Below are 14,568 nucleotides of genomic sequence, written 5' to 3'. Positions count from 1 at the left end.
AGAAGACACGATGAAGTCGGTTGGTGTTTTGATGAGGAAGAATTCGAGTGGTCTAATTGACGTTGAACGGGGAATTGGACGGTGGTGCGGATGTGGAAGTGAAGATGGTGTCAATGGGGGGCGTTTTTTCCCAGGTCACATGACCCTGTCTCTCGATAGCTGGGACCTGGAATTATTTTTTTTTTTAGTTTTACCAAATCCTCTCTTTTCTTCGTTTACTTGAGGATTACTACTGTTTAAATTTATTTCCTTTTCGGGTCTTTTACAAGATGTTTAGCAGTTGTTCAATTCTATCAGGAGGGTGCGACCAAAGCCAAGCTACAAAGTAGTAGAAGCATTAATTCTCAAGTCCTACCAAGCCCTAGGGAGCTGTTAAGAAGTGGGAAATCATGAGTAGCTATATTATTCTTATTGCGGCTATGGTAGTAGTACACATTCTGAAGGTAAAAAAAGAAACTCCTCAGGATGAGATGAGAGAGTGAGGAAAAGACACAAAACGGAAGAAGAAGAAAAGGCCGCTATAAATAACATGCGTTATACACAGTGTACTGGGAAAACCATGAAGCAAATCCACATGAGCCATAGCCAACGCTTATCTATTCAAAGCTCCCTGTAATCACTAGGCCGAACTCGTCGGTTTCTAGCCTGATGGCGTTGGGGATTCACGGGTTGACGGAAATACGGCGAATCTTCTTCACGGGAGTATGGTGTGCTGAAAGCTGTTCGCTGCTGATTTGAGAAGTTGCTCATCCCCGAGCTTGGTCCCTGGAAACCGTTCTGGGGCAAGGGGAACATCATTGAAGGGTCTCCATTGAACATGTTGGGGAATCCGTTGGGCATGCTACCATTTCTTGGATCGAACATTCCGGCTTGAAGAGGATTGAAGGGCATGTTCATGAGATTCCATCCTGGGCCCATGCCACTGGGAAAGCCATTGGCAGACGCCATCGCCATGGGGTTCATAAACCCCATAGCTTCATTACCGAATCCAGAAGCCGAGAAAGGCATCATAGGCATGCCTTGCATTGGTCCAAAGTTGTTGAAGGGCATATCCTGATTATTAAAATTTGCTGGGGGAACACAAGGGGCACCGTCTTGGACGTTACTAGCCTGGGTCAGACCGTCAAAATGGCCGTCATCTGCTTTCTGTTTCTTTGACACGTTACCCAGCTCGGAGTTTGCAGTTTCACTCCGGCTGGTAGACTCGTCCTCGGCAGATCTCTTCTTGGATTGTGTGAGCGCGGTCTCTTGAATTTGATTGGGCGGGCTCTGCTCTTTCTTAGCGGACGACTCCTTAAGCTCAGTCTCGGAGACTTCAGGGACAGGAGCACCATCCGGGCTGACAGAGATCTTTTCCTTCTCTTTCTTGGCTTCAGCCTTGTCAGCTTCAAATTCCTTAATTTTTGATGCGGATTCATCATCGGGAGTGAGGTTATCAAGTAAAACCCCTTCCGTAGAGCATCCCGGACAAACAAAGTCACTTTCAATCAAGGCATTTGAAATACAATCATTGCAATATGTCCTCTGGCAACATGGTGTCTTTGTTGGTTCTAAAAACATCCTCTTGTCAATCGGGCACTCCAGACCTCGAGCTTGCAATGCTTTGCTCTCCTCGGCAGCTGCTGCTTCGGCTGCAGCTGCCGCCGATGCCTTCGCCTTTTCTTGGTATAGTTCCCAGGCTGCCTTGTCTGGCTTTGCAATGACAAAGTCGCCATCAGCATTCACCATGACCCCTGTATTCCTTGAATCTTCAGTGGAGCCATCCGGGGCCAGGGATTCTGGTTTGTCGACTTTGGTTTGAAGTGAACGTGGTATGCCAGTTGATCGCTTGACTCGATATTTGCCGTCGAACTTGGGGTCGTTATTCGTAGGGCATGCTTGTATCCAGTGGCCTATGTATTAAGGTTAGCGGTCAATGAGTGCGGCAACTTGGCGAGAGGCGCATACCTTTTTCCCGGCAACGATAGCAAAGATACCCTGGAGGCGGAGGGTGGTCGGGTACATTGACGGGTTTCCCTCTGCCACGACCAAACGGTACCGGTGTTGCGCTAGAATTAAATCAATACCTCCAACAGAATCAGAAATTACGGTTGACGTGTCTCTTACTTTGCCATTTCTTGTTGTTGCTCCTGCCATTGGCTAGCCTGCAGGTTGAACAAAGCGTTGATCTTCTCTTCTTCTGTTTGGGCATTATTGAGTTCAAGGACGTTGTTGTTCACAGATTGTCCCGTTCCGGGTGTTATTCGGCTCATCGAGGGTTCGTTGCGAGGGGCACTGCGAGCATTGACTGGCATCTTGCCCGAGACATAACGAGCAGCACCACCCTTGCCAGGGCGAGCTGCGGGCAATCGGCGGGCAATCACGGAAGTCGACCGAGGGATTATGGTGGTGTCATCGTCGTATTCTGTTGGATGTCAGAAGGGTCCCTGTTTATCAGGAGCAAATGTATCGTATTGGAACAGAGCAACATACCCTCTCTGGTGTCCTCATTGTAGATCGATAGCTCAAAATCACTCCCATCGCCCAATCTACTTTGGCTGATAATCTCTCTTTTGAGCTCAAAGACCGAAATACCAGTGCCATCGAAGGTGACCCTTGAGGGTTCTTTCTGGGACTTGAATTTGAAATGAACGGAGGATGACATTGTATTCAATTTGGGAGGGGAGTGATGCAACAAAAATGGCTGTGGGTGTATTAAGACCCAGATTTAGGCGCGCCGCGGTGTACAGTGAGCAGTAGGGGATAATAGAGATGAAAGAAAAACTCGCGAGATGAAGTGAAACTGGTGTATAACCAGTCACAACAAAGATTTGGTAGGGAAGCAGATATAATCTGTTCAAATCACAGAGAAAGCACGAGATAGTTTTTTTTTTAAAAAAAAAAGAAAGCAGGGATCAATGGACCACTGAGACAATGGAATGTGTGAATGATTCTTTTTGAATGCTGAATGGTGAGTGTTCAGGTCACTGCATACAAATGGAGATCAAAGAATTGATGAATACGATGATCAAACGAACACTGGCGCTGAATTAAAAAGGTGTATTCAAGAGAGATTTGATGGTCTGCCCCGTCCTTCAAAGTGATTCGTAGAGCCACCCTAGCACCCTGACCTGTGTGATCGGACCTGTCTAGAGATCCTTGTAGGCACCAAATCCAAGTTATAGAGAGACAGACCTGTTAGGAATGAGAAATTTCACTGTCACACAAAGACAACCGAGGTCTCGCAGTAATTAGGTAATGAGACTTGGTGATCACGGCAAGACAGAGTGTCAATAAAGAGTGAAGTAGAGGACCAAAATTAACCGCAAGCGAAAAATTGGGAGAAACGATGGCTGCACAAGGATGGTGAGGTTGGAAATTGTTTGTAGCACCGCAGGTATTAACTGGGGAGATGAGAGAGTGAAGTGGCGAGTGAGGAAAAGTCAGATGATTTGAGCCTGCTTCCACCGCTTTTCAGACCGCTTTGGGTCAGTGACGCTGGATCCTAACACGTGACCTTCTTAGCCCCACAACTGTCATTTGCATGGCATTCAAATGAATATGTATCTTAATTGTTCAATCATCATTCCCTCGCTGCTTTATGTTCTCCAAAGGACCGAGGCTTATCAAACTACCCATGGCATAGACTCCAACATTCTCTATTAAATTGGGGTTTTTTTTGTGGTTCCTTTGAACGATACAGCATCTTGGTTGGTGGGCTCGGCCCTCGTGATCTCTATTCTCTTTTCTCGTGTTAAAACAAAAAAAGCATAGTTGCAAAAGGTGCCCATGTGGAAAGATCTTACCTTAGATGCAGCCGAGTCTTTAGATCTCAACTTCAAATTGGCGAACCAGGAATCCCTCGGTTCGAAGGTGATCTTTCACTTGAGTCACGGTAAATTCACCGCGGTGGAACTGGGACAAGGTCAGAGATTCTGTTGTGAGAAAAAGATTGTTTGAAATATTGTAAACTTACCATTCCTGCTCCTAATGCTGCATCAGTGGTAGTTTTCTTGAAGACCTCTGAAAAGTGTGCAGGTACGCCAGCCCCACTTGAAGCGATGACTGGAATTTTAATCGAAGCTTTGACATCTTTGATTAATTCCAGATCAAATCCACTGTTGCTTCCATCTTTATCGATGCAATTCAGAAGAATTTCACCAGCACCCATTGCCTCAACGGCCTGCACAAGTTGCCGCACATCGATATCGCGAGTCTCTCTGCCACCTTTGACAGTGCACTGGTACCAGCAGAAGGTTTGCCCATTTGAGTTGGGGAACTGTGTCTTAATTGTGTGGTGGTGGGTATCCTCTGGCTTATTAACATATACCCGCTTGGGGTCGACGCTCACCACAACAGCCTGCTTTCCATAGGCCTTTGATATCGTCTCGATTGCGGTTTGGCCACTCAACTTCTTACCAGCGTGATAATAGTCCTCGGCGGCAAAGACAGAATCGGAGCCTACGCTGACTTTATCGGCTCCAGATTTGAAATACATCGTTGCCACATCCAGAGCAGGGACCCTGGTGCCATCAGTGTCGACGGTGTCTTTGATTCCTCCACCAATGGTCAAAGGCACGAAGACCGTCTCCGATGTTCGTCGCAGGATTTCAAGCATGGGCGTGTCAGCAATGGGGCAGTTTCGGAAGGAGGTGATGTTCAAAAAGGTCACTTCATCTGCTCCTTGCTCGTAATACTTCTTAGCCATATCAACAGGCTTGCCGAGGTTGCGAACGCTGCCGCCGGCGTCTGTTCCACTCTTCTCTCGGACATCATATTGGTCCCCTTTGGTGACAACCAAGTCACCAGAGTCATTTGTCCGAACATCAAGACAAGCAATAACGCGACGAGTGAGCCCATTTTCTTTTCCAGTGGCCAGGTCCTGTGAGAGCGACTGGAATTGATCGCCGTTCAAGAATGCGCGGATGGCCCGTAGCCCAGCCACGCCACTCTTCTCCGGGTGAAATTGGGCGCCAAAGATGTTGCCCCGGCTGATAGCACCGATGAACTCTTCTTCGCCATATTTCGCTGTAGCCACAGACCAGCCGTCACTTTCCAATACACCCGGGTTGTATGGGGCCGCATAGGAGTGGACGTAATAATACTTGCTGGTCGGCCTCAGACCATAAAAGCTTTCGTGTTTTGTGACATCGGATCCAGTGTTAATTGCAGAGTTCCATCCAATGTGCGGTACACTCTTGGACGTGTCGTCGAATTTTTTAATGCGCATAGGAATTACGCCAAGCCCTGGAACGTCGTTATCCTCCTCTGAGCCCTGAAAAAGAGCTTGCAAACCAACACAGATCCCCATGAAAGGCTTTCCCGCTTCAATGTGCTGTCGGATGGGCTCCAAAAATCCTCCTTTGTCCAATTGGGAAAGACAATGGCCAAAATGGCCAACGCCAGGGAGTATGAGTTTCTAGAATTCTATTAGCAACGACACGGCACGATCGTGAACCAACCATGGTGGAATTGGTTCGGGCATTTGACTAACATCAGCATTCTTCACATCCTCTGGGGATTTAACCCATTCGACATCAAATCCGACTTGGTTAATAGCATTAACCAATGAACGGATGTTTCCCGCGACATAGTCTAACAAGTGAACGGTAGGCATGGCTGTAGGGGCTTGGGCCAATATCACAACAGTGATCGCAGCTGGTGGCGTGCAAGGTATTAGACCGTTGAGGTTGAGCTAACAACACAGTGAAGAAACTAGCTATAAAAGACCGTCGGGGGTTCTCGAGGACCCCGCCAAAATTCTCACGCTGAGTCATACTTTCTTTTTCTTTTCTGCCAGGCAAAATGCGGAGAAAAAAGGTACTTTGGGGTATCTTTCCAAGACGTATGGTTACTAAAATAATCCAAGTTCTTTTTGTAATTATGTGTACCTGTGAGTCATACGTAGAATATGCATACTACACAGCCCTGGGATATTTGGCTTCAATTAAGGACCTCTTTCAGTGAAATTTTATCTGGACTACTTGCGTTACTTTGTACAACAACTTTGACATAGCCCTAGAGGGTGGTGCATAATTCTCTTCACTAAAAATTGGGTTGCCCCGCGCTTTGACTATTATATTGTAGGTTATTGGTTTTCGGTTGTGTGCCTATCGGGTGCATGGAGGTAGATGAGGCCGTTTGTAGGCTGTAGGCTTATGGTCAGTTGTGTTTTAAAGAGGGGAGGATGTAAGAAGATTGGCTACCGGGTGGAATTGACGTAGCCGTACGCCTGCTTCTTCCAAGATAGCTGCACTCTGTACACTCAGATTAGATTAATTTACTTAATGAAAACCCTTGAAATGGACAAACGTTGACTTACGTCGTTATCCATGTTGTACCCTTGAGAGTAAACAACCTCCGAGATTCCAACTTGGGCTATCTTGACAGTGCATGTCAAGCAAGGGCATCTACAATCCATAGTAAGATTTGTTGGTCTTTGGTACAGTTCAGTGAAGAATGAAGTAGACTTACGTGTCACAATAGAGGATCGCCCCCTCTCGAATTCGCTCTCGGCCTGCTTCCAGTAATGCGTTTTCTTCGGCGTGAAGGCAAAGACAGGTTGAGAGACCAACTCCTCCTCCATCCCCGCGATTGCACCGTGGACCTGTAATGATTTAAAGTGAGTCAAATGAACAGTAGGGCGATTGGGGTTATTCAGTTCTGGCCTGTATCGTACATCCACCTTGGTTGCAGTTCTGAAGATGCCGTGGTGTCCCATTATATCCTGTGCTGATGACACGACTCTCTCGAACAAGCACACATCCCACTCTTCTTTTCATGCAGTTGCTTCTTTGAGCGGCAAGAGATGCCAGCTGCATGAAATACTGGTCCCAATTTGGCCTCAACCGCTGTTCGTCTGCCAGGTCGAGGGTTTTCAGAGCCGAGTGTAGCTCTTCGAGAGACGATGAGGAGTTGAATAGGCGCAATTGGGCCTTGTCAATCAAGTATACACGTCCAAAATCCTTATCGTAAAGATTGTGGTCGTTCCACATTACGAACTTTTCGAGCTCAGGTGGATCGAGTTGTCTTCTCCAACACCTTTTTTTAAAAAACAGTCAGCTCTCGGACTTCAGTCACATGTATCATCACGAACCTGTCGGCAAATCGTTTCCATCGGAGGCTAACTGGCGCATCGACACTCACGAGGAGGAAGAAGGGACGCAATAGGAATCGATCTAGGGTAGTTGTATCTGCAATGTCTGTGGTAACCCAGCGTTCTTGCCATCTTTTTGTCGCAAAGTCGAGTAGAGAGTCGGCATCTTGAAATGTAAGTTCTGACGACTTGGGGTCCTCTTTCTTTCTGATTTCCGACGCTTGCAGTCGCAGGTCATCTCCCAACTCGGTGATGTGTAATTGGGATTTGCCAGCGAGTTCAAGAAGTTGAAACCCTTGCTGAATCAGATACTCAGCAATCGCATGCTTGCCAGCGCAGATACCTTTGGACGTATATCCTCGTTAGTTCATACGGTGTGGGAGTGAGGGATTGATTTGCGACAATTGTCTGCTGACCTCCACATAAACCGATGAGCATTTTCAGGTGTTGAATGCTTGTAGAGTAGAAAAGAGGAAAAGAAAAGAAGCAGTGGGGCAGAGAACAGAGTGAGAATCGCGACGCGATCTTATCAGCCTGATCTTATCGACCTAACATGGAATGTTGGAATTTCAAGGTTGGGATGAAGAAATAGAATGTACCATATATCTTAAAGTATTCCGTAAGTTTCTTAATTAGTGTATGGAGTATACATACCCCATAGGAAAATATGTATGTGTAGATTGTGTGATTAGCACAAGTCAGCTGGTAATCTCATGAGACAAGGGTGACTATAGCCTGATGATCCAAGAGTTACCTATGCACCCGGGTTAATACACACATATTTAAATCTATATAAGTATGTTCATGGCAAAGAGATCTTATGAAGGGTTTAAGATTCCAAAAAAAGATCTCGCAGAGCTTGTAAGAAATTAAAGAACGCATGGAGATTATCGATAAGCCCCTCTCTCGTGACATCAGACCCTTTCACCTCCCCTTCCAACCACCCAAGTCTGTATCATTCACTGTCTCCTCTTCTCATTCTCTCCCCCATTCCTCTAAGATGCAGTACACACCGTTTGCTTCCGACATCGAATTACCTTTCTATACTTCCCTGGCTTCCCATAAGATCAATCATGACAAGTTAGATGACTCCGCCCGGCCCGTTCTAGGCTTATATGAGATCCGTCCTTCTGATCCTGAGGCTGCATCATGTCGAGTCCAAATTCATGGAAATGCGCTCACCTGTAGCGAGTGAGATGAAATGAACTGTTTCTAGAAGCCCTGCTAACAGCAACCCAGGGCCCCAGCTGGTTTTTACAGAGCAGAGGGCATGATAAAGAATGTCAATACTGTTGAGGAATATCGAAACATGGACAGATCCCAGCTGCTCCATCAAACTGGACAGATGGTAAGAATAACAACCAGTTTCCTTGGTGAAAGAGAGGAAGATATACATACATACTAATGAAATCATTAAGATATGGGATGCCATCCACGATGGAACAATACTTTCTTGCCCCTCCTTGCTTTGCAGTTTTGTGATTGTATCTTTCGCAGACCTCAAAAAATTCAAGTTTCACTACTGGTTTGCTTTCCCAGCAATCCATTCAGATCCTCAGTGGGTCCCCGTGCGGCCAACAGATCAAGCATCCCAGCCACGCCCGGATCATGATATTGGCAACTTGAATGGAATACACTTATCTTCACATGAAAGCACTGCCTTAGTGGAAGCGGTACAAACGTGGTTATATATTGTGGATCATCGACAACGAGGTTTCTTTTTGGCTCGAAAAGCCAGACAGCATTCCGATTACGCATCCTTAGGCGATTACGAGACGAAGACTGCCGAAAAAGACGATGCATCTAATTACAACTGGCAGATAGCGTCACTTTCCGAATATGAAAATGGCTTTTTCAAAAATGTCGCTGCTGAAGACCGCTATTTCTGTTTCTCAGACCCATCAAATTATGAACAGGCTCCAGGGTGGATGTTGCGAAATCTGCTAGTTTTGATCAAGCAGCGATGGGGCATCGAACGGGTACAATTGATACGCTACCGTGACGTGCACGCGAAGCGTGACCAGGGGCGCAGTACAGTAATTCAGCTGGAGTCAAGTTCAAAACAAGAGGCCCAGACCCCAAGATCACTACAAAGCCAAGGGTCGTTGCCGCTGCCAAAGGTTACCGGCTGGGAACGTAACTCGACTGGGAAATTGGCCGGAAGAGTTGTCATTCTTACAGAGTACATGGATCCCAAGAGGTATGGCGCAAATTCGGATATTTCCAACCCGAAGACTCGATAAAGGAAGCTAACTGTTTTCTGAAGATTAGCGGATCAGTCGGTCGATCTTAACCTCAAACTTATCAAATGGCGGATCAGCCCGACGCTCGATCTTGAGAAAATTAAGCACACAACATGTCTCTTGCTAGGAGCTGGTACATTAGGTAGCTACGTCTCTCGGAATCTGCTGGTATGTAGACGCCAACTTTCGCGCTCAAAAAACCATTGTTCTAATTATTATGTCTGTAGGGCTGGGGCGTGAAAAAGATCACTTTCGTCGACAACGGAACCGTTTCTTTTTCAAATCCTGTTCGGCAGCCACTATTCAATTTTGAAGACTGCTTGAACGGCGGCGTCCGAAAAGCACACCGGGCATCAGAAGCCCTAAATCAAATTTACCCAGGAGTAAAAACGGCAGGTCATGCGCTCTCGGTGCCCATGGCAGGTCATGCTATTGTGGATGAAGGGGTGACAAGGGCTGATTTTGATCGCCTCAAAACACTTATTGACGAACACGATGCTGTATTCCTCCTTATGGATACCCGAGAATCACGATGGCTGCCCACAGTGATGGGGAAGGCGGCAGGGAAAATCGTGATGAATGCAGCCCTAGGGTTTGATTCCTTCGTGGTGATGCGACATGGTATTACTGAGGATGAAAATCCAGCAGAGCTTGGGTGCTATTTCTGTAACGATGTGGTAGCACCAGCTAATGTGAGAATATCCAAACGAGTGACCTGCTTTTTTACAGAACTGACTGCGAGGCAGTCTATCAAAGATCAAACTCTCGACCAGCAGTGTACAGTGACCCGCCCTGGGGTGGCTCCTATAGCCTCTGCACTTTTGGTGGAGCTTTTTGTGTCACTCCTCCAGCACCCCCAAGGCGCTGGCGCACCGGCCCCTGTGGCCCGCAATACCGAGCGTGATGACCATCCCTTGGGAAATGTGCCCCATCAAATACGAGGATTCCTCTCCAATTTCGAGAACATGTCTGTCACTGGAAAAAGTTATCCGAGCTGCAGCGCATGCTCGATTAAAGTTGTGAGTGCATACCGCGAGCAGGGTTGGGACTTTGTGCGAAGAGCCTTGAATGAACCTGGCTATGTTGAAGAATTGAGTGGACTAAAAGAGGTTAGTCGGTGCCTAAAAACAACTAAATCCCAAACTGACATGTAGGAAGGTTCATGAGAAGGCGGAAGCAGCACTAGCCGATATTGACTGGGACGAGACATCTGAAAATGAAGAGATTGAAATCCTTTAGACAAATAGCATGGTTTGGCTCTTCGGCTACCTTGTGATATGCCGGCATATAAGCCCGAGATAGCTTTGATCTCACGGTTTTCGCTCCAGGCCAACGAAAAATGCCTCCTTTGATTCCTGCCAATGGCTTTAGTCGGTGGGTGTATTTAGATTGGACAAGTCAGATCATACACTGCGAGATGACTCGGGTTTAAGACGGTGAACTTTTTTGAATAATTCCTTCAGCTGCTCCTCCAGTTCTTTGTCTTCGGCGCCTTGGTAGAATTTGCAGACAAAATGACCGCCCGCCTTCAAAACATCCGAACTAAAGCGCAAAGCCGCATGGCAAAGATCCTGCGCAAAGTCAGAATGGTTTCACACTTATCAATCAAGGAACAAGAATTCATACCATGCTTCCAGCATGATCTCTGAAAGTGACACCGCTGGTGTTCATCATCCTGTTATAAGGAGCACTTAGACTTCGTTTCCAGAAACCGGAGGTCTGGTGCCAGGGAGCAGACATATCACTGAGAACAACATCTACCGTTCTTTCAAGTATTTTATCGCCCCTCATGTCCATCTTCTCGGTCTCGGTGGTGCTTTCGATATCCGAATTCGGCTCCAACAGACTGGCACTGGAATCGTTCAGAAAGCCAGGTTGGCGCGGCCTGCCTCTGTCTGGACTGCGGAGAAAGTCTCGGATGTACGTTTGAATTTCGGGTGCGAGGAAATTGCCTTGAATTGTGGACACTCCTTTCGGTGGTTGGGCTGGGATGATATCGACGCCAAGGACTCGACCATGCGGTTGGGTACGGCTTGCAGCAACCTTCTCTGGCATTTAGTTACAGCCCGTTTGACAGGAAAAAAAGAAGGGATAAGTCAAAGGCAAAAGATAAATGGTCGACACACCTGAGACCATGACCCTGGAGCATAACCCTAATTGCAGCAAATTAAGCAATGATCGGAGTTCAGGTGGAACGACTAGCATACCAAGTCAACCACTGTCTGCCCAGCCTTGAATATTCGATATTTCTCATCGATCTAGCCATAGGCACCGGCATGTCAGATCAATCCAGCAAAATCTAGTAAAATCGATGCTGGATTACCTGCAATAATTTGAAAGCAGCACGGCTTTTCAGTCCTTGGACGGCTGCCTCTCTGGTGAACTGATCCTTTTGCTGCCGGGCTTGCCAGCGCTTGGATGATGCATGTCTTGATTGACCAATCGCCTGCTTATGACAGGCATTCCGCCAAAATCGAATTGAATGTAAAGTGAACATTGTGCGAATAGATCAATATCAGCGGAAATAACCGGAGCCTCGGGAGCATTGAGAAGCTTTTTTTATTTTCTGCCGGCAAAACAGATGGGACCGCCGAGCCCTCAAGTCGGACGGCTCTTGTCGCATCCATTTTGGCTAGGTAAACCCTATGAGGCTAAGTCGTGCGACAGCAGGTTTTTACCCACAACTCATGAGATTTTAATAACCATTTTCAAAAGTCTATTTCCACACCACTAAGTTGGTAAATACATGTTTATTTAATATAATTAGATAGAGAATTGGCCTATGAATTTCTATTTGGTTGAGGGGCTTGAGAGAGAGGGTATCCAGATGATCTACTATGAAGTTGTAGATGTACAACAGTCTACAACAGTCTACCCTATAAAGATTCACCACCTCCACAGTGGCGGTACTAGCGTATAAATTAGCATAGTATGGTATTTTACAAATTGATACTATATTATTCTTTTGAAACCCAGGGTTCTCAACCTTTCAACTCTCCATTTCTCTCACATACAACATACAACAATTTCTCATATACAATACCACTACTATATACAACACCTAGTATTTGTTACCAGCCAGTTCTTTAAACAAAAGAGTGCATTTCAACGAGAATACTAAGTACAGAGAAAGAAGAAGAAAGAAAGAAAGAAAGAAACCTGCGAGACAGGAACCTTTTATGGGGTCCTGTCACGATCCAACAATCAAACAATGCAAACCTCATCAAGACGGAAACTTCCGGCAGAAATCCTCCTAGATCGTCACAGTATTTAGTAGCACCCCCCTAAGCATCAATAACCGCCTAGCACCGAGCAGGCATACTCTCAATCAGCCCATTCAAGAAATCCTCCGGTACAGCATCCCAAGCATCACGAACAACCCCTCGTGTCACGGTGTGAACCGTAATGCTTAGTAAAAGGAAGATCACGGCACGTGATCTCCGACCTGTTTATCTTGAACTTCAGTTCTAGATCCTGTTGTAGCTCTTCGAGCTACGTCTTGTATATTAGCCTGCCCCTGCCTGTACCTGCCTGTCAATGTGAATCTGATCTGTTACGACCTGTCCCTGCCAGTCATCTCCTATCATACCGTCCTGCCAGCCCGCACCCTGACACCTCGGAGTATAGTAGGCGTCATATACTGATCTCCATGATCTCCATACTTCTCCTCTATCCAATCCTTCATCCAATTCTATACAGATTCATGTCACGGTGCGAACCGTGATGCTTAGTAAGAGGAAGATCACGACACGTGATCTCCGACCTGTTTATCTGAACTTCAGTTCTAGATCCTGTTGTAGCTCTTCGAGCTACGTCTTGTATAATAGCCTGCCCCTGTCTGTACCTGTCAATGGGAATCTGATCTGTTACGACCGGTTCCTACCAGTCATCTCCTATCATACCGTTAGACTGCGGCACGATCCGCAATATCCGCGGATATCCGCAATCCATATCCGCAGCCTTGAGGATTTGGATATGGATATCAAACAATACAAACATGCCTAGACTCGTGACCTCAAGGGGTATGCATTATTATTATACATTCCTATGTATTTTTCGTGTAATACTTGGTACTCGAGGTTGTTGAATATCACCAGGTAAGTATAATTTCTGACCGAGGTCAGAAATTATGGGTGGAAGGTCAAGCACTGCTCTACTTATAGTAGTATACAATTGGAAATTCTGACCGAGGTCAGAAATTATGGGTAGACGGTTAAGCACTGCTCTACTTATAGTAGTATACAATTGGAATCTCTGACCACGGTCGCAAATCTAGTCTTTGACCACGGTCAGAAATTCAGTCTATGCTTTTTTGGGGGGTTTTATGAATTTGAATCTTCTAGGACCTATTTGCTATTTACAGATCTAACTGGAAGCCATCTGGTAACCTTGGCTGTTTTCGAATCCGCCCTGAACCACTTGGAATACTCCCATCGACCAGCATCTCTGGAAGCTCATCATCCTCTTCAACAGCCTCGCATGGTCGTTTTTGAGGTTGTTTTCCTTTTGCCCGTCTACATCGCTCAGCCCTATCATCATCCGAGTCATTATCACCGCTCTCAGTGTGCTGGGTAGCCTCGAGTCCAGTCTCTTGATCCTCCTCCTCGTTATCACTGATAGGCTCTAAGACCTCAAGCTGTGGTAATGATCTCCGAGTTTGATCTAGCAAAGCAGCTTCACTTTGAGATAGATGCTCTTTGATAATCTTAGACTTCCGCACGACCCAGTTTGGGTCGAAGGTCTCGACCCAGAACCCAACCCAGTCTGGGTCTGGGTCGAAACCTCATAACCCAGACCCAACCCAGACCCAGTGACTGGGGCCCCAGAAAACCCAGTATAGCCCCAGTTCGACCCAGTTTCTGCATAAATTATGGCATAAATATTTAAATAACATACTGTCATTTTCCCCTGTTATGGTTTCTACATCGAAATGCTACACTCTACCAACAAGGCAAAGGAAATTTTAAGAAATAACCTCGTTCTCCAAAGTAATATATCTGGTTCAAGATTAATTACTTCTTCAAATGCTTTATTTCATATGGAAAGGTGGTATGTGTTGGCTGCTGGTTTTCTCAGGCGTAGGATTGCATTCCATTTAAAATACAAAGTATACCCCAAGTTGCAGATATATATATTCAACACACATCAACATAATATATATTTTCATCTACAGAGTAAAATAATTTTTGAATTCATTTATTTCTCTTCTTCTGTTTAATTCTAGAGCTTATATAACTATGGATAGATATC

At 46.0% G+C, this 14,568-nt stretch overlaps 5 protein-coding genes across 5 annotated transcripts; 1 reads left to right on the top strand and 4 right to left on the bottom strand.

Moving 5' to 3' along the window:
• Nucleotides 1-600: 600 nt before the first annotated feature.
• Nucleotides 601-2,644, bottom strand: Pdw03_7759 (Zinc finger, RING/FYVE/PHD-type; the record flags this gene model as incomplete). The annotated part of the gene is made up of 4 exons (XM_014677422.1): nucleotides 601-1,892; nucleotides 1,948-2,048; nucleotides 2,107-2,404; nucleotides 2,473-2,644. 4 exons carry the CDS (start codon nucleotides 2,642-2,644, stop codon nucleotides 601-603), a joined length of 1,863 nt encoding a protein of 620 aa, XP_014532908.1.
• A 1,160-nt stretch (nucleotides 2,645-3,804) lies between these two features.
• Nucleotides 3,805-5,596, bottom strand: Pdw03_7758 (Imidazole glycerol phosphate synthase subunit hisF; the record flags this gene model as incomplete). Its single annotated transcript, XM_014677421.2, has 3 exons — nucleotides 3,805-3,894; nucleotides 3,956-5,398; nucleotides 5,474-5,596. 3 exons carry the CDS (start codon nucleotides 5,594-5,596, stop codon nucleotides 3,805-3,807), a joined length of 1,656 nt encoding a protein of 551 aa, XP_014532907.2.
• Nucleotides 5,597-6,067: 471 nt separating this feature from the next.
• Nucleotides 6,068-7,513, bottom strand: Pdw03_7757 (Imidazole glycerol phosphate synthase subunit hisF; the record flags this gene model as incomplete). The annotated part of the gene is made up of 7 exons (XM_014677420.1): nucleotides 6,068-6,127; nucleotides 6,186-6,236; nucleotides 6,302-6,389; nucleotides 6,454-6,586; nucleotides 6,659-7,020; nucleotides 7,076-7,418; nucleotides 7,492-7,513. The coding sequence occupies 7 exons, from the start codon at nucleotides 7,511-7,513 to the stop codon at nucleotides 6,068-6,070; spliced, it is 1,059 nt and encodes a 352-aa protein (XP_014532906.1).
• Nucleotides 7,514-8,075: 562 nt separating this feature from the next.
• On the top strand, nucleotides 8,076-10,557 carry Pdw03_7756 (Molybdenum cofactor biosynthesis, MoeB; the record flags this gene model as incomplete). Its single annotated transcript, XM_014677419.2, has 7 exons — nucleotides 8,076-8,266; nucleotides 8,315-8,423; nucleotides 8,494-9,275; nucleotides 9,342-9,486; nucleotides 9,546-10,010; nucleotides 10,065-10,427; nucleotides 10,477-10,557. The coding sequence occupies 7 exons, from the start codon at nucleotides 8,076-8,078 to the stop codon at nucleotides 10,555-10,557; spliced, it is 2,136 nt and encodes a 711-aa protein (XP_014532905.2).
• A 164-nt stretch (nucleotides 10,558-10,721) lies between these two features.
• Nucleotides 10,722-11,815, bottom strand: Pdw03_7755 (Ribosomal RNA methyltransferase J; the record flags this gene model as incomplete). The annotated part of the gene is made up of 5 exons (XM_014677418.2): nucleotides 10,722-10,889; nucleotides 10,945-11,361; nucleotides 11,445-11,471; nucleotides 11,526-11,576; nucleotides 11,642-11,815. The coding sequence occupies 5 exons, from the start codon at nucleotides 11,813-11,815 to the stop codon at nucleotides 10,722-10,724; spliced, it is 837 nt and encodes a 278-aa protein (XP_014532904.2).
• Between the last annotated feature and the right edge of the window lie 2,753 nt (nucleotides 11,816-14,568).

Source organism: Penicillium digitatum, chromosome 3, assembly GCF_016767815.1.
Source record: "Penicillium digitatum chromosome 3, complete sequence".
NCBI classification, from domain to species: Eukaryota; Fungi; Ascomycota; class Eurotiomycetes; order Eurotiales; family Aspergillaceae; genus Penicillium; species Penicillium digitatum.
This window is presented reverse-complemented; position numbering and strand designations above follow the sequence as displayed.